Source organism: Planococcus citri, chromosome 3 (assembly GCF_950023065.1).
Source record: "Planococcus citri chromosome 3, ihPlaCitr1.1, whole genome shotgun sequence".
In the NCBI taxonomy this organism is placed as follows: Eukaryota; Metazoa; Arthropoda; class Insecta; order Hemiptera; family Pseudococcidae; genus Planococcus; species Planococcus citri.
This window is the reverse complement of record NC_088679.1, coordinates 41,882,679-41,898,469: the sequence shown is the minus strand read 5'-3', so window position 1 is coordinate 41,898,469 and position 15,791 is coordinate 41,882,679. Positions and strand designations below refer to the sequence as shown.

At 32.3% G+C, this 15,791-nt stretch overlaps 2 protein-coding genes across 3 annotated transcripts; both read right to left on the bottom strand.

Annotated features, from left to right (window-relative positions):
* Positions 1-88: 88 nt before the first annotated feature.
* LOC135841855 (DNA-binding protein RFX2-like) lies at positions 89-5,428 on the bottom strand. Its single transcript, XM_065359060.1, has 17 exons — positions 5,161-5,428; positions 4,307-4,560; positions 4,106-4,229; positions 3,963-4,019; positions 3,504-3,609; positions 3,317-3,431; positions 3,100-3,231; positions 2,832-3,002; positions 2,486-2,667; positions 2,182-2,410; positions 1,835-2,094; positions 1,634-1,755; positions 1,442-1,539; positions 1,211-1,366; positions 942-1,144; positions 710-863; positions 89-423 (listed from the first exon to the last, which is right to left on the bottom strand). The coding sequence occupies exons 2-17, from the start codon at positions 4,514-4,516 to the stop codon at positions 268-270; spliced, it is 2,475 nt and encodes an 824-aa protein (XP_065215132.1). The 5' UTR covers positions 4,517-4,560; positions 5,161-5,428; the 3' UTR covers positions 89-267.
* A 607-nt stretch (positions 5,429-6,035) lies between these two features.
* LOC135840749 (neurotrimin-like) lies at positions 6,036-13,451 on the bottom strand. Of its 2 annotated transcripts, XM_065357415.1 has the most exons (9): positions 13,222-13,450; positions 8,900-9,012; positions 8,465-8,672; positions 7,901-8,062; positions 7,600-7,728; positions 7,368-7,505; positions 7,104-7,253; positions 6,983-7,030; positions 6,036-6,514 (listed from the first exon to the last, which is right to left on the bottom strand). In XM_065357415.1, exons 1-9 carry the CDS (start codon positions 13,295-13,297, stop codon positions 6,396-6,398), a joined length of 1,143 nt encoding a protein of 380 aa, XP_065213487.1. In that variant the 5' UTR covers positions 13,298-13,450; the 3' UTR covers positions 6,036-6,395. The 2 variants fall into 2 exon arrangements, with proteins under 2 accessions (XP_065213487.1, XP_065213488.1); XM_065357416.1 differs by lacking the exon at positions 6,983-7,030 and having other exon boundaries at positions 13,222-13,451.
* Positions 13,452-15,791: the final 2,340 nt, after the last annotated feature.

Sequence of the window (15,791 nt, the reverse complement as noted above, 5' to 3'; positions counted from 1 at the left end):
GAAATCACATCGAACATTCAAATAATTTGGTTACAAAAAATAAATAAATATTATAAAATAACGCGTTTTAAAAACTAAATCGCGTTGATTAAAAAAAAATTAGCCTTCCCTTACAGCGAAAAGAACGACAAGGAACTAAAGCTAAACGCTCTTATTTGGCCTTAAAGCCACATCTCGAAACAAAGTGAAGAAGAAACTTACTATGGAAATTATAGCTACACGGTACGTTCACATTCACCATTTTAATTTCATCCTTTTGGGCGATCCTTACTCCATAATATCGTTAGAAGCGAGCAATAAATTAGACGAATCGCTGTCTAATGTTTCGATAGTAATCGAGCCATTATCACGGTCTGAATTATCATTAATAACATCAAAGTTGATGTATTCCGAAGTCGTCGTTGGATATTTCTGTAAAAAAGACTACGAATGTTGAAAATGTGTAAGTACTCGGAATTACTAAGGAAAAGACTACAAGATCGGGCATTCTTCTGTTCTAATGAAATGGTTTGAAAAATTTTTTTAAAAAGAAATCACAAATCTCAATTTTTTACGCCCTCAAATTCAGTATCAAATTTATCAGGTATTCGAATAATTTGAAAAAATGAAACACAGCAGCACATCGGCGAAAAATAATTTTCAAACTTGATTTGATACACATGAAGAGTTCTGCGATCAAGTAGCGCTTAGGTAATTTTTACGAACTTACTTCTCCCATAACGGCCATCGGAGTCTCGCCGGTAGCTTTGGCAACAAGATGTTCAATCACATAGAACATATATTCATCGTACAATAATCTTATCAAATGAAACGAACCGAAACTAGAGGCACTTCTCAAAGTCAAATCACGAATAACCATGGAACTAAGGAAAAGACACATTTATAAATCAATACATGTTCCCAGGATTAATTTTTCTTCAAGTTTAAAATGAACAGCTCACCTATAAAATGACCATTTCAATAAAAACTGACGTGCTGCTTTGATGTACGACTTTTTACCAACATATGGTTTTAATACTTCGTCGACGACACTTTTCAACCAATTAGCCCATTCTTCCAGAGAATTTTGTTGCTGTAAAGTGATCTTGAAATCTTCCTCTAATCGTCGAACCAGGTCAGTATCACATTGGGAGACCCAGGACGCCTAGTTCAAAAAACATTCGTAAAAAATCTGATGTTTCGTTCGAATACCTACGATTTGCTTTCTTACCTGTTCTTGGACGTTGTGAAAATCAACGCGATTTAAATCAGTCAACATTTGATTTATTTGGGCGGAATTTTGTAAAACGGCTCCAGCAGCTTGAGCTAAGTGATTCAGAGATGTGTAACGTCGAAGCGTTTGCGAAAACGCACTGACCGTATTTGACTGTGAACATCAAAATATGGTAAAAATCACTAGGACCAAATCGGCGACGAATAATCTACGTTTTTCACTACTTACCTTGATAACGGTTATTTCTCGAGGACAGTCGACCATGGCAGATGACAACCATGTTTCTAAACTTTTGGCAAAATTACGGATGGACTGAGTTAAGGAACCTACATAGAAATTGAAAAAAAAAAACAGGTAAATATTTTCGTCGTAGTAATCTCAGCTCTGACACTGTAACAGAACAGAAATGTCAATATATACTTGGGATCGATCGTAAAACATCGGGGACTAGAACAGTGACTAGATTCTGATAAAAGCGATAGTCGACATAACGAACGAAATCCTGAACTTCCGGACATTTCGACAGCTGATACAGTTTTGTTCTGTTGAAATAAAAGAAAACAAAAACAATAATAAACTTGAGAAATTTTACAGAAATCTAAACACTTTATAGAAACGCACTTCGATAAATATCTTTCTTCTTCGCAATCATCCAAACTATCTTGACAGCGCCAAAACTCTCGCCACAAAGATTCGATAGTCGAAAACTCTAGATTTTCGATAGCATGTAAGAACATTTCGCAATGTTCTCGATAAATGCTTCGAAAAGTATCTACATCATCCAACGAACAATCTTCCGGTAATGTTCCGTTATTGAAAATAATCTCTGGAAAATCTGGAATCGCTGAAGTGCCATCTCCCAAGAATTGATTGTGTTGAGACTGCAACAATGAAGTAAAAATATTACAAATCGTAGGTATGAGATATTATGTACGTGAGTGTATTAATCTAGTACACGAATATTCTACCTCAGGAGATGACACTGACTGATAAGATGAAGTGGAATGATTTTGTTCAGTATTATATTGAGTATCATTTGTTTCAGGTTTACTGGATCTAAAACGTTTCTGAGTTTGGCAAGCGTTACCGTTCGTAGTTCGATTAGTGAATGTACCATTCTCTTCATTCACTGATAGATTATTCAAAGGAGAGTCTGGTTTCAAACGTATGCCATAATAATGGTACTTGGAATTACCTCTGAAAATGACATCGAACGATTTTTGAGTTAGATTGATAAAAAATAACGATTAATTTAATGAAACAATAAGTCACCTCGTTCCTAAACGCCTGGTTCTTAATCCTATGAATACAGATCTAATCAATTTGCCAAACGATGCAGCATTCACAGGATCTATTTTACTTTCGTTGCAATGGTGCATATAATAATAATATAAAGTTGAGCGAGGTAGCGATACTCCATCCGCTGTTTCGTAATTATCTAATAGCCATTGTACCTGCACAAAAATTTACATATCAGCTCAAAAACCATATATATTCACATAGGCACAAGAATCGTTAGAGTAAGGAAAATTGAAAATAATATCAAAACATCTAAGCATATTTCTAAAATTAAAATGCGAGAGATACATCTCGAGTTTTACATTTTTCAGAAACTTACAGTGACTGGAGATACTCGAGGGATATGATTGATGTTGCTGGCTGTGTCGACAGAATGCTGTGAATTATTGTTATTGGCCACAGTTTCATTTGACGTACTAGGAGCAGACACGACTACGTTATTATTCGTATTATTAATTGTACTAGTTGAGTTCACCAAATATGTCACATCCTAGAAAAAGGAAATTCGTAAATAATCAAACTCAATCATACAGTACAACTAAAATAATATGATAAAAAATTAAAAATGATACAATATCGAAACTCACAGAAGTAGATGTATTCCTCGCAGTGGTGGTAGTAATAATAGTATGATCACTGTCGACGTTTTGTTGTATCAGATACGGGCCATTGTTGATGATTTGCGATTGATTATTACCTTGGTTAATATTATTAGCAACCTGAAAATAATGTTAGAAATAAATCATATAAAAAGTATACTTCTAGATGTACGGAGTTCATGACATGAAAATAATTTCAACGTACTCTAATTACTTGAGAATATGCTACCGGACTACCATTATTTGTTTGATAATATTGACCAGAAGATGGAGAGTACATTGTTGTTCCGGAATCATTGACAGTATAAACAGGATAAGCCCTGAAATTCACCGCATATGTCGTAAGATCTGCTGAGATTTGAACCTACACGTAAAGATAGCTCATTACTTACATTTGTCCATTAGTTGTATAGATTGCTTGGTCTGATGTACCATCCACGTACTGGACATAAGTCGAGTGAGATACTCCATTAGTACCAACAGTTTCAGTTTCTGGTACTGAAAAAGCACAATTATAATTGATATTTTATTAGTTTAAATTAAAATGAGAACAAATATGTATCTACAACAAATAAATAACGTAAGATGGCATGAAATGCAACCACAGAAATACATGGGACAAGAAACATTTCAAAACACTGGCAACTAGAACCTTACATTTTGTGTTCTCAAAGGAAAATAAATTTAAGTAAACGAGAATAGTTACTACTAGTGCAATATTTCTGAAAAAAAATAATACGCTTCAACATGCAATTAAAATTACATGCAAGCATCTATTCGTACAGTTTTCTAGCATTCATCTCTTTACAACGCATTTAATTTCAAACTAATTCCTCAAAATCCACTCTTACCTATCGACGGAGTAACTGGAGTTAATGAGGTATATGATCTAGCTGCTGTCGTACCTTCTATTGCAGGCATGAAAACATTTATCATTTGATTAAATAACATCCTTAGGCTATACAATAGATTTAAACATAGATAAAATATTTACCAGGAACAGTAATGTAATGAGCATTTTCAACGATAGTTCTGGTCCCTCTTTCGATAACTCGATCTTCACTTGTTTCTGTAATTACATCGTCGGTTTCTAATTTTGGCGACGATGGATCATTGGTCTACTAAACAACAATAAAATATATTAGATTTCTCTTTCCCGAAAGCACTGAAGCGATAAAAAATGAAATGTGATTACAATTTTGCTGACTTGTTTCAATATAGTATGCCTTGGTGGTGATGTATTTACTATAGTGGTTGGTTGAACTAATAGGGTCTGACCGGATGCATTTGCTACAACGGTTATGGTTGCAGTACCACCCGTAGTTAACAGCTGTCCAGCTGTTGCCATCGTCGGCGATGGTGAATTTCGATTGGTGTTTTCAGTGACACTAAACGTTGCCATCATTCTTGACAAGTTTCATGTGATACTCTCGTATTTGCAAATGTAATCTGTAATAATAATAATCGACGATGATTTATAATGACTCATCATATATGACAGGCGCGATATTAAAATGATGTTAATTTCGATTCGAACGTTTGTTTACCGAATTGCAACTCCTCGGATTCAGCTAAGAAGGAACTGAACGTACCGATTGTACACTATTCTCAGATTAAGTAACAATTACGTTACCGTAAACAAGCAAAAATTTGTACCTCAATGAAAATAAACTCATTTTCATTTCACAATTTCATATGATCAAAAATCAAACCACCAAAATGCAATTTCATTATCAATTATTATGATAGATATACTTCTCACGCAAGCAATATACCATGGTTAATTTGAAACTTGATATGTAGCAGTGAATCGATAATTGCACTGAGCTTCTTATGCATAATTATGATCCGTGAAGTTGATCAATATATTGGGTGAATAGACCATGACACTGAAATCGGTTATGGCTACAGAAAATTGGCTGCCACAGGTCGCATAGGTTATAACCTATCCATACTCTTTGTATAGTTAAATAGATCAATAATTGCAATATAATGAATGGTTAATAATGTGCAATGAAATATAATATGGTTAAATTAATTTATATTCACCTTTTTTACTTTTTGTTGATGAAAGAGGCGTTTTCCGTGGCTATGACTACGGCTTCATGCGTTGCTATGTCAAGTTACAGAAACACACTACAAATAGCTACAAACTGATTCCATAATTACTTGCTTCGTATTATTTTACACAATTTTAAACACTAGAGATGTGATATCAAAAATTTTAGTGTAAATATCATCAAAATGGCAACAGAAAAAACTTATTTCCTACAGATATTTTCGCTACAAGACACAGTTATCAGAAGTGTTTGTGTGGTTGCTAGGCAAAAATTCTACCGAGCACCAAGGATGAAATCACTCATCCTTCTTTCTGATCTGGGAAGTTTTTTATTTAACCACGCGGAGCTCTAATAGTAACAGATTGAATCTGGCCAGAACGCCGGATGGAGGGATGATAAATTTCCAGAAATTTAATTTATATTTTGGAAAACTTGCGGAAACTTTCCTCCATGCTCCAACAGTCCAATATATAAAAATAATAAATAAATCCGAGCCCTCTTTGCGAAGCCTGGTAACGTGGTAACTGGTAACTACACTGCTAGACTGCTACCTACCTATTTGATAAAATTTCAAATTTTTTACTCTAAAATAAAATTCCTCTGGATAGAACTGTCAGTTTCTTGTAACTTGTTATACAATACACAAATTTAGGGAACCCTATTTCAAAGTCCCCTGAACCTCGCTTATTCCAATCTGTACAGCTCGATCTTTTATGCACATGAATATGAGATTTCGTACTTCATGTCCACTCTTCGCTATACGCTGCTGAGATGAGACAATTATATTATTGTATTTTAAAAAGTAGTGCAAATAAAAAGCACCCATACAAAGAAGTAAGTTTGGATTGAATAAATAAATTTCGATTCAGCACGCAGTTTTTATTTCAGAAATATAAATCACGTAGATATCAGTCACCAATTTTTAATGAGAAAGAAACCTCGACAAAAATATTTACAACATAAAAACAAAAACATTGTCATACAAGTTTTAAAACATACCTAAAATTTAGTCATTATTTTATTTATTTATCGAAGCCCAAAATACGTAGATACAAATTTAATAGGTAGGCATTGAAAAAGTTACTTTAAAAAATCCTTATTATACGTAATGAGGTGTACCTTTGAGTTGGTAAAAGGTTTTTAGCTTAGCTTAAAACACACAAAATAAATACAAAATTTCCTTTTTGACAAATGAATGGAAAACAGTTCCATTTTCATCCACTGTTATCGTTTCATTATGAACAAATTAATTGAAATAAATACACCGGTAAATAAAATTATACTATTTAGCCGGAAAATTGGTTGTGAAACTGAAATGGAAGCTTCAACGGTGTTATTGATAACTGCGACACAAAGAAAACAAACACATGATTTGACTAATTAATTTTCAGAAAAATAAATAAGTTTGTTTTTTTACGCAGAGTCTCGAAAATCTACCGAAATCCGTGTAAAAAGAAAACAAACTTGATGTTATAGCTAAATTTAATAGGGTATACAGAAGAAATGTTTGGTAAATTAATTCTGCACATCGCTGAGCTCAACATTTTATCACAACACAAAACAAAAATAGGTATAGGTAATTTTCAAGAACAACCTCACATTTACAAACAACGTCGTAGGTACTATAAGGCATATAGTTTTACGAATGTTGTTTTTTCAGGAAAAAAATGCATATCTATGAGGACACTGTTCATTTAAAACACGTCGTGTTGGTCATTTTTTATTCGTAAATGCAAAATTTTCCCATTGCACCAACTTTATCGTCGAAGTGAAAATTGCTTGTTAACTACCGAACATTACATAATACTTACAACTATGTGGTTTTATTGTAGATTTCCAAATCCAACCTTCTTCTAAAGCTAGAAAAATTTTAACAAGGAACATTTGATTGGGTACAAGAATAATAAGAGCAGTAATTTCGAAATTACTCACGATAGACTTTGATGATCCCTTCGGAAGTCCCTAGTGGATTTTTTGATATACATTGATACACACCAAAACTTGATTCCGTCACTTCTTTTATGAATAATTTCATGCTAATTCTATACATGTTATTCTGAAAAACGGTTTCGTATTTTTCACCTAAAAATTGAAACACTCAATAAGAATAATGAATACAAGAGTAGGTATAGGCACAATAAGACGTTCATACATATGTAGGTACCTACATATAAATGACAGGTATAAAACAATTACCATCTGTTATTAACTGTCCATTGCTTGAGGTCCAGTAATAAATTGGTTTCGGATATGCCTCCGTTTCACATTCCAAAGTCAATGATTTTCCGATGTAACTTCCGATCAGTTGGTTTCTAATATATATTTTTGGTGCATCTGTGAAATTTCCCAATGAATTGAAAATTGAGGTATCCAGAAAATTTCGAGAAAGAAATAAAAAGCATATATAGGTAATATTGTAATAACTCACACTGAACAAGTACGGATATTCGTTTACTAACTGTTGGTGGAACTCCATTCGATGCTATACATAAATATATTCCCGAATGCCTCCAGTCCACCCTCAATAACGTTAACATATCATTCTTGACAATAAATGCTGGACATAAAAAGTACAAAGTAAGTACGTACATACGAGATATTTTAATTTTTATTAGAAAAAAAAAAAAAAAAAAGTGAAATAATTGGTAAGTACATACCAGGTATTTTATTAAACTCTTAATGAACTAATTAGTCTTATAAACATGTATGTAGTAGGTACTCGGTTTTACCTTTATTAGGAACTTGATCTAAGAATATTTCCGACCCATCTTCACGTCTCCAAGTAATCAGTGGAGTTGGGGAACCATCGGCGGCACATTGTAAAGTAACGTTGCTTCCTTCGCCAATTATCACATCTGAACTAGTCGGATAATCCAAAATATCTGGAGGCGCTTCAAAAGATAAATAAAACAAATAGTTTCAAAAATATTACTAGCCAGTCTATAAGGTAATAATAACTTGATAATTTTCGGGTCAAATATGAGATATTATATTTTTCAATATTCATCCAAAAGGTATGGTATGGTATGGTAGCCTATCCAACATACCATAAAGTGGTCAACTGTATATAGGCACCCAAATAATGGAAAATGCGAGTTCAATAGCTGGCGGTTATTTCGTCTAAATTATATATCTATCACGAACCAAGTGCGCGCGTATCAAAACAAAAGATCTCTAATTTATTACTTATTGCAAATTTATTCATTTTAAATGATGCCAACTTCGCTGGTAAATATGCATAACAATGACTCATGTTAACAATGAAAGTTAATAAATCTCGCTATTAGTTTTACCAACAACTTCTATGTATGCTGTTTGGCTTTTCATCGGATCAGTATTGATTTGACACATGTACGGTCCCCTGTCACCGATTCGTACATCTTTTATGTGCAATCTCCATACTTGCTGGTCACTATTTGATACCGCTATTCGATGATTTTTTGTGATGACGTGATTTTGAATTGTTAAAATGGTTTGCGTATCGACTCTTAACCAAGCTACCTGAAAGTTAAAAAATATACATGAAGGTAATATAGAGGCAAAGCAATTAGTTTCAACAAATAAGGCATAATTTTTAGACGTTAATTATTTGGACAGGTATAAATTTTATGATCAAAAGCAAGAATGGTGTCGTTAGGTGTGGGTACCTGTAGTTCTACGTTCTTTACAAATCATCAAGCCGTTATAATTTTAAGAATGATCGCTGATAAATCTAAACAACATCTTACTTTAAAAGTTGATAAATTTTCTACAACGCAAGTCAAGACGGTATCTCGTCCCACAGTTACGGTAACGTTTTTCATCAAGTTTCCAAATTTAGGTATTTCTGAAAATAAAATGCCTGAAACAAATTTCAAAAAATTTAATGTTCAAGTTATTTCACGTATGACGTAATCGGTGTTGAGTATATTCTTTTAAAAAATTAATTTACTTTTCAATTTGATGCTTCAGCAAATTTTAAATACCTACAGTTGAAATGAGTTAGGTATTGAAATATCCAAATATCAGTTTAAATTGACGTATAGCATCATACACCCATTTCTAAATCAAACGCAACTCGCATAAATGTATGTTAATATATTTGCATAACCAGTTTGCCGTAAATACGAAAATGTGTAATCAGACATTATTTAGTTCGAATCAAAATTAAAATCGGGATCTCTGATTCCCCTTGGATTTTTCTTTTCATAATTTCCTTTCGCGCTTTGGAAAATTACTATATTTTGTCCCCGCTTTCTTCAATAAGTAAGTATGTGGAAATGGAGGAATTTTTCAACAAACTTATGAAATAGTTATTTTGTATTTAGTTAAATCCACGTCTGTTCATTGCTCCTTCTACTCTGAATCCGATTTCTGGTTGAACGTATGAAGAATGGGGACGATATTATCTCGAAATCAAAATATTACGTAATAAAAATTCATATTTTGCACTACGGTACGAAGACCTTGTAACGGAGAAAAAACTTGTCAAAGGAAAACATTAATGGATTCGAGCCACAGGATAGAAGATGAGAGAGAAAGAAGTAGGGAAAAAATTTGACTGATTCGGCAACCTTTCTATCTATAACCCGATGTAACCATTGATTTATTAAAACAACGCCATTAATTTTATCAGGATCTCAACACCTAAAAGGGGATATAGAATCACAATAGCCTTTCAGATGTACAGATATAGCATAAAATTAATGTGGTTTTGTTTTTGGTCACGCAATTTACCAGCACCCCGCCACAACCTCGGTCGAAATAAACTGTAAATAAAGTTGTAACGGTTAACATCGTACTTCTGTAAAATTACTGTGCAACTGTCAGCTCTTTATCTGTTACTGATAATAATTGCTCTATACGGAAAAGGCGAAGCTATGGAAATATTTCGGCTAAATTATTAAAGCAATGGTTCTTAGATTTTATAATAATAATTATACTTATTGTATCCGCAATCAAAGTTGAATAATTTAATAAATTGTTCGTTATTGCAGGCTATATCTCTATACCGGTGCATAGGTATTCTCTTTCTATCCGTACGTGTATAGCAAGTGCGCATATTTATATCATTTTTGCGAAATAAAATTTCATAAATTTTAGCTATATTTCGACGACTAGTTGAGTACATAAAACTTCACATCTAATTAATATACGAATAGGTACCTATAGGTATAGGTAGAAGCGATGAAAAATATTTCAGGTGTATTTTTTTCACCTGCAAATATAAGTACGTATATCAACACAATTTCTAACAGTTCAAAAACCCCTATACTGATACTTCAGCCTCACTTGATATACTTCGATGGTAGATATAAATGAATTACATCAAGATCGGGTGAAAAATTGGACATTTCTATCAATAATTCAACGCGATAGGCCGATTATCTTTTCAAATGTCAAATATTTATATTTGCACCTCGACCCTTCTCGTATTAACGATACTTATTTTCAAATTATAAACGCCAATAATGGTAACGTTTTTAGGCTTATTTTTAGCGATTTTCGACATGCAAAAAATTTTATTCAGCGAATTACACCATCATTTTCCAATTACAGGGGGGAGGGGCAGAAACAATGAGTATTTACTGCAAAAAAAGTTTTGTGTCGAATATTTCAGTTGGTCACAGTGAATAACAATAATGATAACACGTGGTTGATTGTTGGATTCGAGTGATAACATTCCACCAATCATATTCATCTATTTCACGTTGCCAATCCACATTTTTAACAAAAAACTTTCTCAGGGGTACTCGATAATTTTTTGCACGCTGTACGTATATTTTTTGGGGGAATAGGTAAACAATCGACTAGTGATAGAAAATAAACTACTTAGTGAAAAAAGTTGGCGAACTTATTGAAATGGGCGATTTTCTTATCGTATGCAGATAGATGCTAGTGACACTGAGTAATGGAAAATTTTCAAAAGGATGACCGTAAAAGTACATTGTAGATTCTTTTGATTGATTATTTAGAAGGGAAAAAACCGCATGATTAACCTACCTGTACGTTAAAAAAAAAAAAACAAATTTACGAATGTAATAAAAAAATATAAAATCATTGGTATCGATTAAGATAGTTAACTAATAATAATAAATAATTCGTAGCTGAAAAAAATAATCTCAAAATCAATACCAATGCTGAAAAAAAATCCTTTACTTATGACACAGATTTAAAAGTAGAATAATCAGAGGGGGAGAAAAACCCTTGGAAGAATATTCTAGCATTTTTCTCACACTATAACGCTATTACGTTAAAACAGTAACAAAACTTGTAATTTGTAATGGTGGCTCCTCACGCCTACAACTTAAAAAAAAAATGTAAATTATACAGTTCAAAGTTTAAAGTTGGTTGTGCTTTTTCAATTATTTTCACGGAAGGTCTAAATAAAAATCGCTTAACCTATAATTTAACATACAGCAAACGCTACATCCATCACATCGGATGAATATTTCAAACATTTTTAAATAAATAAACTCCGCGAGTTTTAAATAATACCATCTTTACTGTGCATAAAAAATAAATTATAAATACTCCGGTTACATCGGATTTACACGGCAAACCAAGTATGCAATTTTATCTACACGTTTCTTAATGTATTTACGGCGAACACGATAGGCAACTTTATTAACATCATCGCTAGAATTATTTTTCCTCGATTAACCCGCATCTTTATTTTTAATTTCGTGCCCTAAAAACCTCGATACAAATAATTATCAACCGTAATAATGTATTTCCGTAGGTTGGATATGCCTACCTGAATTTTATCATCATTTATTGTAAAGGAGCTCGTGTTAACAACACACCTTCCAAAGATTATACTAAAATTTAACACGAATTTTGTTAAGTTGTTTTAATCCAAAAAGTCAAGAAAGTTTATAATACAAAATTTTATATTATCACAATAACTTTTCATCATCGTGTCAAGTATTACATCTTGTTGTTCTGTTTGTCTTTCATATATTTAAGTATGTTTACTTCTTAAATAGTTTTCGCGCATTATACGAGAAAATTAAAAATGAAATGAGAATAGAAATTTCTTTTTTTTTCGCATGTGCTTAAGATAAAAGCTTAAAAATATTCCTCGACTTGTACGTCTCGAACTGAAATTGAAATAAATTCAAATTTAAATTAAAATGTCATATCTGGGCGTGTAATTATTCTGTACCTGCCTAGTTTAATTTTTTATGATTTTAGTCACGGAATATTTTATAATTAATGTATTGTCTGCCATCGTTTAATTTAAATAGCATTTTTTGCACCGTGTAATGTTATACTTACTTAATCAATCTTACGGAATTGTGTGGCTTGAAAAATACTGATAAGCGAATAAAAGAACTAAAGGGTAATTTGCTTTGTTTTCTTTTTATAATGTTTTAATAATTGCGGTGGAAATGAAAAATTGTCAAATATGGTGATGCATACATGTACTTATCTCTGAATTCATCTCTAAAATCAATAAATGATCCGTCTTGATCATTTGTATAATATTATCAGAGTTAATTTCGTATCACAAAAGCTCTATAGAAAAATTCTATAAATGCATAAATGCGTACTTGGATTTTGCGGATAACAAAACAAAAAATCACATCGCTACAATCAAGCACGTGTGCTTGTATACAAATCAAAGTATAATAGGTGTGTATTTGAGAAGTAATTTTTCTTTATTGAAAAGTAATGATTCTGAAAAAAATGCAAGTGTTCAATGAAAAAAGAAACAACAAAATGAATAAGCATTAATTTTTTTTTTAAATTAATAATAAGCCGAATTTTGACAATCAGATTTGAAAAATACGATTCTATACCATAACTTTATGTTTTCATGATGCAAGGTACACATTCAATAACACAACAATATAAACTATAAAGAATAAAGAATTTTGATCTAATCAAAAAAAAAAGCTAAATAATTTTTAAATACCAACACACAAAACTTATTAAAGTGCTCTAAGTTATTTGAGAATAACTTTTCCACTTTTCCATGTGTTTTATACGTATAGGCAAGCAAATGACTAGGTTATAATACGGTGTAAAAAGAATGAAATTTAAACGAAAATAAAAATGTACTTACACAAGACGAATCCAAAATTGAACAGCGGAATAAATAAAATAAGGAACGTAAAACATTTAAGATTATTTATAAGCATTTTAAATATAACACGCACACTTATCCATTTACTCTCACTTCTACGCACACTACATTGTCGAATGTTTGAATTCTGTGAAGTATAACGACATTGTGCATGTTTTATGAAGACTAAATTACCGTATACTATTCGCTACTTGGTTATATTAAAAGTTCCCCTTGTTTCGAACTTCCCACCATTTTTATGTTGCTCGTTTCATATATTTACTGATGATCCATCTTTTGTCGAGTCGAGGGTTTTCCAGATAATTTGTTGTTGTTTTTTTTCTTCGATTGAGATAATTAATATTAAACTGCGTTTGGTTTTTAATTTGCTTACTCGAAAGAAATTAAATTAATTAGGATAATTTCGAGGGGAAAAATTGATAAAATTGGAAATAATTATGTTTACACGAGTACCTCTTCGAATTGATGTTAAAAATTTAATGTAACATTTATGAAGAAAATATGAGAACGAGGGAGGAAAGAGCTCGATAGTGTTGTTATTTTTTTGAATATATACTTGATTCGGTACATTCCTGTAATTATGTACATACTCTGAGACTCTGAAAAATTATTTGTTAGTAGGTATTTTAAATAAATGATGCATTGCATACCTATGAATATATTTTTATGAAGACAGAATTTCAAATCAACTCTGTAGTCATTTAAAAAAAAATTAATTTAGCATCTTAAAATCACCAAAGTAAGTAGGTACTTATTGACAGTAAAAAATAAGGAAAATTAAAATTAAAAATATTACATAATTTTAGCTGTATAGCTTTTAAATTTTTTGTGCTTTTCTAAATACAACATCTCTGGAAGATATTTTTAATTTTGAATCCAGAAATCAGGTAGGTACCTACCTACATATTTCATCATGAATGGAACACTTCGATAAAAACACTTTCTACCTACCCAATTCGTTGTAGCAATGCATGCATTGCATACCTACTATTTTCGTGTAAATATCTAAATTTGCATTCGGTATGAATTAAATATGCAATTATAAATATAATTTAGATTTGATTGTAGACTGAAAAAATGAGACGAAACACCCCACATTATGAGAGTATGCACGAAATGCACGCGACAATTATTGCATTGTATTGTGTAAGGGTAATATGTTAAATTAAACAACAAAAAAGTAATTTCAGATAATGATTAGCGAGTGAATATGAAAACTAGTTGATAATTTACTCACAAGAGAACCTCTTGAGGCGATCGGCTCCGATTTGAACGGAACCGCGATTTCAAGTTCATTTTTCGATTTTTGGCGAATTTTTGAAAATTCAAAATTGACTGTTTTTGGCGATTTATGATTTTTTTTAAAGGTACGTATACTTGATCAGTAAAAATGGTCAAAATAAGTCCCAAAACTAATATTAATTACCCAAATCCAAATTTTACCATTTCTAGCCATTCTGGAGCCTCCAGCGCGATTTTTCAATTTCTCCAGAATTTTGAATTTGCTCCAGAAGGCGTAAATATGAAGTTGGGTAGCTAAAAATCGAGTTGTACATATACGAGTATTACACTCATCGACCTCCTGTTTAACGAGTTTATCCACATTTGAGCTGATTTTGAGAGTGACACCTCAAAAGTGGTTTTTTGACGAGCTTTTTTCAAAATTAAAAAATCAAAAAAATCAAAAGATAACCGTTTGTGAGGAAATTTTTGAAATTTGTGCAAATCGCTGTACTTCTTCAGGAACTAACCCCTGGAGCGCAAATTCTACCATTTCCAGCCGTTTTGGAGCGAGAGTGACACCTCAAAAAACCACCTTTGAGGTGTCACTCTCAAAATCGGCTCAAATGTGGATAAACTCGTTAAACAGTTCGAGTGTAGTATACAACTCGATTTTTAGCTGCCCAACTTCATATACACGCCTTCTGGAGCAAATTCAAAATTCTGGAGAAATTGAAAATCGCGCTGGAGGCTCCAGAATGGCTGGAAATTGTAAAATTTTGATTTGGGGGGTTGGTTACGGACAAAATACATCGATTCGCGCTTTCAAAAATTTCCTCACAAACGGTTACCTATCTTTTGATTTTTTGGATTTTTTAATTTTGAAAAAAGCTGGTAGAAAATCACTCTCTTGAGCTGTCACACCAAAAATCGGCTCAAATGTAGATTAAACTCGTTAAACAGGTCGAGTATAATACACGACTCAGTTTTTAGCTGTCCAAGTGCATATTCACGCCTTCTGGAGCAAATTCAAAATTCTGGAGAATTTGAAAGATTGCGCTGGAGGCTCCAGAATGGCTGGAAATTGTGAAATTTGGATTTGGGGGCTTGGTTTTGGACAAAACACAGCGATTCGTGTGAATTTCAAAAATTTCTACACAAACGGGAAACTTTTGATTTTTTTGGATTTCTTAATTTTGAAAAAAGCTGGTCAAAAAACCACTTTTGAAGTGTCACTCTCAAAATCAGCTCAAATGTGGATAAACTCGTTAAGCAGGTCGAGTGTAATATTATACAACTCGATTTTTAGCTAGCCAACTTCATATTCA

Excerpts from the sequence above, each read along its gene's own strand:
- LOC135841855 (XM_065359060.1), bottom strand. The coding sequence starts at position 4,516 with ATGATGGCAACGTTTAGTGTCACTGAAAACACCAATCGAAATTCACCA. Across the intron at positions 2,411-2,485 it reads ACCAGGCGTTTAGGAACGAG|AGGTAATTCCAAGTACCATT; the intron begins GTGACTTATTGT and ends TGTCATTTTCAG. Across the intron at positions 424-709 it reads CGATGGCCGTTATGGGAGAA|TCTTTTTTACAGAAATATCC; the intron begins GTAAGTTCGTAA and ends CAACATTCGTAG.
- LOC135840749 (XM_065357415.1), bottom strand. The coding sequence starts at position 13,297 with ATGCTTATAAATAATCTTAAATGTTTTACGTTCCTTATTTTATTTATT. Across the intron at positions 7,254-7,367 it reads TGGACAGTTAATAACAGATG|GTGAAAAATACGAAACCGTT; the intron begins GTAATTGTTTTA and ends TTCAATTTTTAG. Across the intron at positions 7,031-7,103 it reads AGGGATCATCAAAGTCTATC|CTTTAGAAGAAGGTTGGATT; the intron begins GTGAGTAATTTC and ends AAATTTTTCTAG.